This window comes from Dendrobium catenatum, unplaced genomic scaffold, assembly GCF_001605985.2.
Source record: "Dendrobium catenatum unplaced genomic scaffold, ASM160598v2 fragScaff_scaffold_370, whole genome shotgun sequence".
Lineage (NCBI taxonomy): Eukaryota > Viridiplantae > Streptophyta > Magnoliopsida > Asparagales > Orchidaceae > Dendrobium > Dendrobium catenatum.
The window spans coordinates 4874300-4884121 of record NW_021318832.1 but is presented as its reverse complement, the minus strand read 5'-3'; the positions used below and the strand labels follow the sequence as shown (position 1 = coordinate 4884121).

The 9822-nt window shown below is 38.9% G+C and overlaps 1 protein-coding gene across 1 annotated transcript in view; it reads right to left on the bottom strand.

Moving 5' to 3' along the window:
- The window catches only part of LOC110095438, a 17586-nt gene extending 8672 nt beyond the window's left edge, over window positions 1-8914 (bottom strand). Inside the window, exons 1-2 of the mRNA XM_028693836.1 lie at window positions 8562-8914; window positions 8448-8484 (exon numbers count right to left, since the gene is read on the bottom strand). Coding sequence (XP_028549669.1) covers window positions 8448-8484; window positions 8562-8867 — 343 coding nt within the window. The 5' untranslated portion in view covers window positions 8868-8914. The remainder of the gene's footprint in view (window positions 1-8447; window positions 8485-8561) is intronic.
- Window positions 8915-9822: the final 908 nt, after the last annotated feature.

The following is a 9822-nucleotide window of genomic DNA, read 5'->3' as shown; positions in this document are numbered from 1 at the left end:
TCCCCTATTTTCGGTGAATAATCAGGAATGTGATATGTGCTTCTTATGTTCAAAAATCTCATAACTAAAGGTCCGATAGAGCTAAAAGCGCCTATCTATTATGATGGTAGCAAATAAAATAAAAATCCTAAAGTATCGGTGATATTCAAGGATGTACATTTTTTCTTTGTACCAAGATCCATCATCGAACATGTCCCGATTAGAGCCTAAAAAACTACCAATCTATTTGATGATTAGGCAAAGAAAGAATCTAAGATCATGTACGGTTATGTCATAGAGTGTCGTACTCTTTGGATAGCATATCCAGAATCCACTACGGCGGAGTTTCCGATCTTAAGGTACCAAAATAGAGACCATATCTCTAGAAAAAAATAATACTGTACGAAAATGGTGTACTTTAGTGTGGTACTCCTTAGAGATCCCCATCTAAAGAAATTTATCAAACTGGGTTGCAACGAGAATCACCTATGAAAATATATTGAGGTTTCGATCGCACTTGATGAACTCAGTTACAATAACCCTCCCAAAACCTGAAAACTAACAATGAGATATCGGCAAATATCCTTCAATCTATAAGTGCGTCCTCAACTTTTTCAAGAAGCGAGAATGTCCTGGTCGGTAGATAACCAATATCCCACTCGAAATAAAAATCAGCGCAAAATTCGTATCCAATTACGGTAAGGCCCATTCCGTCTTCGAAAGGTTGTACCAAAGGAGAGCATATCAGTTTGATCGACTTCTGAACGATCAGACAGGCCTTATGCTACATACAGACCGACATTCAAAGAGTAAATGCCTATTGAAATTTCACTGCTATATACATTTTTTTTTTTTTTTTAATTGCGGAGTTTTCGTGCATGGTTATCTTAACTGCATTACTTACAGTTTACTTTTTGAATATTCTCTTGTATATTGCAAGAATGCATTGCAAAATTCCCCCCAATCAGACTGCATTTTAACATATTTATTCGGGTCGACATCTTATGTGCACGTATGACGAGACCCCGAATAATATTTACAAATTTCAAACATACAAAAGCCTATCCAAAATTCCCCTATGAGACAGGTGGCGATTTAAATACTTTATTCCGGGTTCGGACATCATGCGTCCGTTAGTGCCGAGATCCCGATAAATATGTTTAAAATTATTGTTCATGCTAAAGAATGCATTAATTAAAATCTTTTCAAAGTGTATGTGGGTGGATTTTTTCTAAAAGGTTCCGTTGTGATTTTCATGTCTCTTCGATGTGTACAATTATTTCATAAAGTAAGAAAGAGACTTTGTGGATATACACTTCAATCAATCTAGCTATAGTAGCTCAAAGTTCTCTTAAACAGCCTGAGCTAGTTCGAATGGGTTGTAAAAGGTCGTGCATCCAAAACCCCATAAGAGCTTTCTTTTTTCTTTGCTCTACCATCATAATAGATAGTAGTTTTTAGCTCTATCAATACTTTTCAGTATGGATTTTTGGACATAAGAACCAAATGTCACATTCTGATATTCACCGTACAGAGCTTTCTTCATTCTTTGCTCTACCATCATAACAGATAGTAGTTTTTAGCTCTATCGGGACCTTTCAGTGATGGATCTTTGGACATAAGGACCAAATGTCACATCCTGATGTTCACCGTATAGAGCTCAATATTATCATTACTTCTTTTTACTGCTACTATAGCATTTAAACGACTAGTCAAAGATGGAAAGAGAAACCAAACCCCAGCGGAGTCGCCAGAAATCTGTGGGCTCCGAAAATTCGGCCTCGGCCTCCGCTCGCTTTTCTTTATTCGGCGAGGGAGTTTTAACGAACTAAGTTCCGGGGTAAATTTTGGAAGGCAGATGGGTTTGTAGATAAGACACTACCCAGAGATTTCGCCCTCATTTTGTGAGGACTTTATGATCTGAGTTCTGGTTTCCTATAGGCGCAAGCCCCTATAGTTAATTACCCCTCCCGATCACGAGAGAGAACTTTCGATTAAGGCTAGTCGTCAATCAGATACGTATAAATACGTGTTATCTGGCATATAGTAGCAGCATGGGTTTGGATTTTGAGGATTGGAAGTTTGGAATTTGAAAGGTTTGGATATTGAAAAATTTGGAGGGTTTGATATTTAAAGTAGAAATTTCACCATCTTGCACTTAAAGCGGATGATGGGGGAATGGATGATGGGCCCGATCAAGATCCCATGGTTCCGTCGTCCCGGGCCATCGTGGTCCCTGGTCTACTTAGTCAGAGGAGGTAGTCGACCCAACCTGACAGAAGGATCCTTGTCGGCAGCCATGGGTTGCTTCGTTCAAGGGGACCTTGTAGACCGGGGTTGATGTTTGTCTAAGGGGACAGATTTGAATCCACCTTAGCTTACAGAGGGCTTTGTGCCCTATTGATCATATCCTATTGATTCATATCTCAAGGATTTAACGCCATTAAGGAGCGTATTGGCTCTGGCCATAACCGCTATCTGTGGTGCCATTTGGCGGCAAAACCACTCGGTTCAGAGGGCCCCGGGTCATAACCGTTTACCTGCAGTGCCATTTGGCGGCGAAACTTCCAGTTAGAGGACACGTACCACGTCCTTACTGGCAAGAGATTGTTTGAGAATGGATCCTAGTGATATTTTCGACTAGGCATTTGGCTCTTTGTGAGCTAGAGTTTATTTGAATTTGTCCACCCCGGCAGACTGTTGCGGAGGGTGGATGAATTTTGCTTTAAGCGATTGATGATTTAATTTCATTTTTAAATATTTTTGAGATTTTGAGATTTTTTTGGATTTTTATGGGTATTTTGGGTGGAGCTTTGGAATATTTGAAATGGACTTTGGATATTTGAGAGACATTTGAAAATATTTAGGGAAACCCCTCCGGTTGAGATCTGCATTCAACACGGCCATCATCGGGGTGTGGGGTCATTTCTATTTGTTGATTGAACCTTGTCAACTTAGCCGAGCTATTGACTAAGGATCGGGTTTCGTAGGCTTCGTGCCTTTATTGGTGAATTCATATTATTGTAGGCCTTGAAGGCATAATATGAATGTTTTAAACCAAATATACCAGTCGCCACAACTTTATATTTGCTTAATGGTTCAAACCATGTCGACTTCTATTGACCCGTATAGAAGGATCGGTTTCGAACCCGAATTCACTTGTCAACCCGCGCAGCATCCCTAGACGTCACGTGTGTACCAATAACACGCTCGCCGGGGCCCATGCGGGTATTTGATTACATTTACCCCTTTTAATGTGCCTATGTGTATACAAACTATTGTGCACGTGCGGGGGTGTTCTTGGAATAGACGCCTTTTGTCTGCTTGTACGAATGCTGCAGATCCGGTGGCGTGGCATCTGATGTTGACTCCCCCTTTCTCATTCACCGGGGAATTCTTCTGGACTTTGGGGTCAATGATTGCTGATCTGATGTACTTTTAGATCTTGGTCACTGTCATCATGGGTGGTACTTGTACTTATGTCAACAGTGGTTTGATGCACCTACGATGTATCCACTGTTGTTATCTACAAGTGGCTTGTAGTCATTTGCAGGGGACCGCTGTATCAGCTACGAGTTCCTAGGAGTATTCGTAGGAGAACCCTTGCTTTTGTATTGAAACCACCTTTCACCAATCTCAGGTGGTCCACTGATTGCATTTTGTAGAGACGGATCATATTTGATACGGTCTTTTAAAGATGCCCGTAGGAAAGTCATTTGCACCAGTACCATATCGGCGATTGTACTTGCTTGCAAGGACGGATCTTCTACTATCAAGTAGTAATGCTGCCTTCTCAATCTACAGGCAATATTGCTAGCATTGGAGGTTTTAATGGTGTATTTGGGGGACATACGCATTAAGCAACCATTCGTTGTCCTTGTGAGTACATTGCATTTAACTTTGTAGGAGCTATTGTAAGAGTTCGACATTTGTTTGACACTGAACTGTCACTTCTTGTCATTATGTCGCCTGATAGTTCTTGCATCTATAATTTCATATTTGACTTGATTTGAATTTAGTTTCAACTTTGATTTATTTCATTTGAACTTGATCTTTAGGAGTCATTTGAATTTTGTTCAAGTTCAAGTCCACAGTCCATGAGCCCTCTGTTCTTGTTCATTTGAGTCCCAACTTTTGTTCTTTTTAAGTTCAAACAGGTCCGAGCGTAGCAATATTTCACCCGAAATTTCGGCAGCCTCCCGACGTCTCCCCCGTTTAGGGGAAAACTACGAGAAACTGGGCCTTTCCCACCACGCGCAATAAAGGCGTGTATGGTAGGTGTCCTCTGACGAGGACACCGCGGCCGTGATTTTTTGTTCCTCCCACCACGCGCAATAAAGGCGTGTATGGGGTCTTTGATGGTACCTGTTTAAATGACACAATTTGCTTTCCCCCCGCTCGGGGGTACTTATAAGTGACCCCGCCTCGCCGTAGGTGCCGCACTGGGGTCCCTTCCCACCACGCGCAATAAAGGCGTGTATAGGTGGTTTTCAGGTGCGCCACGAACGCCGAAGTAGAGTTTAGGCGATTGCTCGCTTCGTCGTAAGCATCAGACCGGCGTCCCATCCCATCACGCGCAATAAAGGCGTGCATAGGAGTTTTTCCGGTCTGCTGCAAACAACGACGTGAGAATCTAAGTTTAGAGAGTTCGTACCTTCGCGGGCTTCAATGGTACCTGTTTAAAAATGCAGTTTATTTTCCCCCCGCTCGGGGGTACTTATGAGTGACACAATTTGCTTTCCCCCCGCTCGGGGGTACTTATAAGTGACCCCGCCTCGCCGTAGGTGCCGCACCGGGGTCCCTTCCCACCACGCGCAATAAAGGCGTGTATAGACGGTTTTCCGGTAATTTATTTTAATAAAAACTAATTATTATTAAAAAAAAGTTAAATATAATTAAAGTATTCAATTATAATAATTATATTTAATTATAATTAATTATAACTAAATAATAATAATAATAATATATAATATAATATAAAATAAAAATCCCTCCCTCACCTCTCTCTGGCTTACAGGATTTGGCCGAAAACCGTGAAAGGGAGAAAGTTACCTTCACTGTAAGTGAGCTCCCGTGGTTGCTTCGATTAAAATGCCGCAACTTCCAATCCGACAGGGATAGAACGTCGGAGGAGGAGGTGAAGTCGGCGGCAAGTAGAGAGGTAGGGTTCGGTGCTTCCCTCTCTCTCGGCTTCTCTGGATCGGACAAAGGAGAGGATGGGACTCGGGTAGGGATTCGGCTGGGCTTCGGGATGGAGAGGTGAGGGTCGGAGGTGCAGCGTCGGCGGAGTTCCGACGTGGGAAGTGGAGATCGGAGGAGGGAGGAGGTATCGGCAGTGAAAGCAGCTACGAGAGTTGAGATCGGGAGCTCGTGTGTGTCCGAAGAAGCTGAGTGATCGGCTTCGTTTTATAGCCGCGAATGGGAGGCGATCGAACCGGTTCGCAGGATTTAGGCAGGATTCCCGCAGATTTTTTCGGAGAAACGACGCAGACGGCGCCGAACGGCAGGATTCGCGGAGGCTTTCGTGGATCCGATGGGTATGTGCCATAGGATTTCTGCGTTGCTTTCTTCTCCCTTTCATTCCTTTGGTTATTGTTTAGAGGTCAACAAATAGGTAAGGCGTCTCAACTCACTGAAGGAACTATTGAGCATGCAAACAAAGTTACTTCAACTAAGAACCCCTTATCCTTACTCTAATAATATGAAAATCTTTCTCCTCGTCATAATATGGAAATCGATGGCACTACCAAAAGAAAAGTAACTAATAAGTTGTAGATGGATATTTATTGTAAAGTACAAATTCAATGACTGATTAAAAGAAAGTACGAAGTTTGAATAATGGCAAAAGCTGCACTTAAATAAATGTTATTTATTACCTTGAAAATTTTCTCTTGTCACCAAAATACATTTTTTAGTTGTTTTATTAGTGATAGTTAACAAGGACTAAAAAATACAACAATTGGATGCGTAGAATGTCTTCTTACATGTTGATACATAGGAGGAGAGATATACGGAGGTTCAAGGAGAGATATACGAAGGTTCAACTAGGGTTTGACTTAAAATATACATAAACTTAAAAGGCATCATATTGATTGAAGCAATCTCCAAGACATGGTTCAAAAGATTCGCTAAATAATACTCGATATGATATACAAACAAAATTAATGCGACCATATATTATTTGTGAAACAAATGACTTAAGATGGATTCTCAACACTAGTAGTTCATGTTAACGACATCATCATAATAAGTATTTATTTAAAAAATATGGAGATTTTAAAGAAAAGGTTGCTCCAAAAATTTGAAGCCAAAATATTAGATAAGCTAAAGTACTTCCTTGGCATCGAGGTTGCAAACTCTCCTTAAGGGATTTTATATCATAATAGAAACATATAACAAACCTATTAAAAGAAACAAACAATTTGGGATGCAAGCCTTTGAAGAGCCCATAAAATTTAATCATAAACTTGGAAATACTCTAAAAGACAACTATAAAAAAACCTTCTATCAAACACATGTGCGAAAACTAAACTACTTATCACATATTATACCTAACATTACCTTTGTTGTTGGTGTGGTAAGTCAATTCATGAATAATCCTTAAAACTCACACCTTTTTGTGTTCCATATCGAATTTTGCAACATCTTAAGGAACTACATGAAAGAAAATTCCTTCTATCAAACACATGTGCGAAAACTAAACTACTTATCACACATTATACCTAACATTAGGTTTGTTGTTGGTGTGGTAAGTCAATTCATGAATAATCCTTAAAAATCACACCATTTTGTGTTCCATATCGAATTTTGCAACATCTTAAGGAACTACATGAAAGAAAATTTTATTTGAAAGGGGTAGGATTTTACAGTGATTATGTAGAATCTATGGTTGAAAGGAGATCAACTTAAAAATATTGCAAACTATAAGGAAACAACCTCATGATGTTGGGAAGCAAAAAAATCAAAATGCAATGACAAGATCTAGCATATAAGTCTAATTTAGATCAATGACGTTAAGAATCCACATATTATTATGATTGAACATTAGCTTAAAAGATTTAAATGTTAAATCGAAAGGTCCTATGAGGCTCTATTAGATTGCACATAATTTTATACAATATAACCAACAAGACATACTGAATTAGATAGGCATTTTACAAAGGAGATGCTACATTGTGGCCTAATTTGTATTCTATTCATCACGACAAATGGGCAATTTACAGACATTCTCACCGAAGAATTTATCAGGAACAATATTTTAAAAAATTAGCATGCAAGTTCGAAATAGATAACATTAATTCATTTGCTTCAAATGGAGAGAAAAAATCAAAGTCCATCAATTTCACTTCCACCAATGCTCCACCGAGCCAAGTAATCCTCCATCTTCCTTATTCACTTCATGCCATCTTAGTGATTCATGAGATTATTAGTGTCACCTCATAAATCCATAAATTATTGTAATTATTATTTCTCATACTCTTTTCACATAAAACGACGGCCTTCCGATGACATGGTAAAGAGAGTAGATGTATTAGATTTGACTAATGTTAAAGAAGGTAGGCGTAGACCTAAAAATACTTGGTTAGAAAATATTAGAAATGACCCTTCATGATTAGATTTGAATGAGAATTTGACTATAAACAAGACACAATGGAGAAAAAAATTCATGTAGACAATCCCACGTAGTATGATAAAGGCTTGATAGTGTTGTTGTAGTTGTATTTCTCATACTGTTCAATCCATCTGAAGAAAGAATTTTAGGATTTTGGTGGTGTATGAAGAGAAAAATGGTGAGAAATGTTATTTTGAAAATGACTTTAATGAATTTATTTGGTGTGGGTTGAAATTTGTAGAAAACATTAAATTAAAAATTTTGGGCCAATCTAGGTGATGTATACATGTAGGAAAGTTCAAAGTGTCTGAAATTCGAAAGCAATTCATCGTGGAGGTAAAGTATTTGATTTCTAACTCAGAAAGAAAGTATTTAGTATTTTTCATGTACCTTACACCGCCACCAGTTTAGCGTGTTACTCATTAGCAATTCTACATAGTATTAAATAGAATTACATATTGCCAAATATGTTGGAAAAATCCATGTTTTTATGCATCAGAATTCATGCATGAGACTTGCATGAATTCAAATATGGTTCAAATCTTGGTTCAAACCAAATTCAAACTAGGTTTGAACCCATGCCCGAACACTAATTCAAAAGGGTTCAGACCAAGTTCAAATTCGATTTCAAATCAAGTTTAACTTTGAGCACATTCAAATTAATTTCAAACACATAGACTTCAAAAAAAATAATTCACAAATACAAGTTATAGTTCATTGATGGTGATTTCATCCCAAAAAAACTTCCAAACATATTTATCCAAAAAAATAAACAGCAGATGTAATTTTTTAATTACGTGAATTATAAGCCATATAAAGTCAAATTACCCAATCAAAATGACCAAAAATATCTCACCATTTCCACCGCACCTACTGCATGGCAAAGGATCCCCCTGCGAGAGAAAAAAAAAACTAATAAATCACACAAACAATAAAATAAAATTATTACATAAATTGGAATATAAAGCACCTTCAACCCTAGGAACAGAGACAGCGCAACGGCCGCAATGACACTAACGGAGACAATGAGTGTCTGCGTATCGATCGTCCGGTCTCCACCATAGACGTAGGCTCTGCATCGGCGGTGTAACCTCGGCGGCCGGCTGGCAGCTGTAGACGCTGGCGGCGCAGCGATCGAGAACGACAGGGCTTCAGGCTTTCGGATAGGGTTGAGGTGGACAGAAGAAGAGGAGAGAATAAGAAAAGGGAGAAGAGTCGGAGGAGAGCACGAGAGCTGAGGAAGAGCGCGGCGAGGCGAAGAAGAGAAGGCGGCCATCAAGAGTGACTGGCGAGGCAGCGAAGTATAAAAGACTGAGCTCTGGGGAGCGCCGGTTTCTCGACGGTTTTTCGCCTCTTCCGATTGGGTAGGTATCGTCACCGTTAAGTGAATGCTCCGCGCTGCAGCACCAATACGGTTGGATTTTTTTTTTTTGGAAAAATTAAGGCAATCATCTCTTTTTTTTTTTTCAAGGCAATTATCCTTAATTTCATTAAAAAATGAATACGTTACAGAAGAGATTACAATAAAAAAAGTCAGAAAATAAAAAAAAAACTTATAAATCCTGAAAATAGAATTAGGTAGTACATCTTTTTTATTGCATTCTAAGTCATCCTTATAGTATAAACATCTCTAGCTCAATAAATTATTATACCAAAAAACTATTTTATAAAACAGTAAAAAAACTTTGACAAACAAAAGTTGTTTCAGAGAAAATTTGGTTTTCAATTGCCGAAGTAGTTGCTCTATTATACAGGAATGATTTCTTGTAATGGAGCAGGTCATCAACATATATAAGCAAGAAAATCTGAACATTGCCTTTGACATAGAGAAGAAGATAAGGGTCTGCTTTGCTGAAATGAAAATCAAAGTTAATGAGGAATGAAGTTAGCTTGTTGTGCCATTCCCGTGGGGCTTATTTAAGGTCGTAAATGGCTTTATGTAATTTGCATACATATTTGGGATGTTGAGTGTCAGTGAACACAGGAGGTTGATGCATATATACTTCATCATAAAGGTCTCCGTGTAAAAATGCATTCGATATGTCAAATTGAAGTGTTGTCTAGCCCTTATGAAGAGCAACTAGAAGCAAAATGTGTATTGTTGGAATTTTGGCCACTGGACTAAAGGTCTCAGTGTAATTGATGTTGAACTCCTCAGTGAAGCCTTGTGCAACCACTTTGTCTTTGTTCGTTTAATTTTACCATTTGGTGCATGTTTAACTTTGAAGATC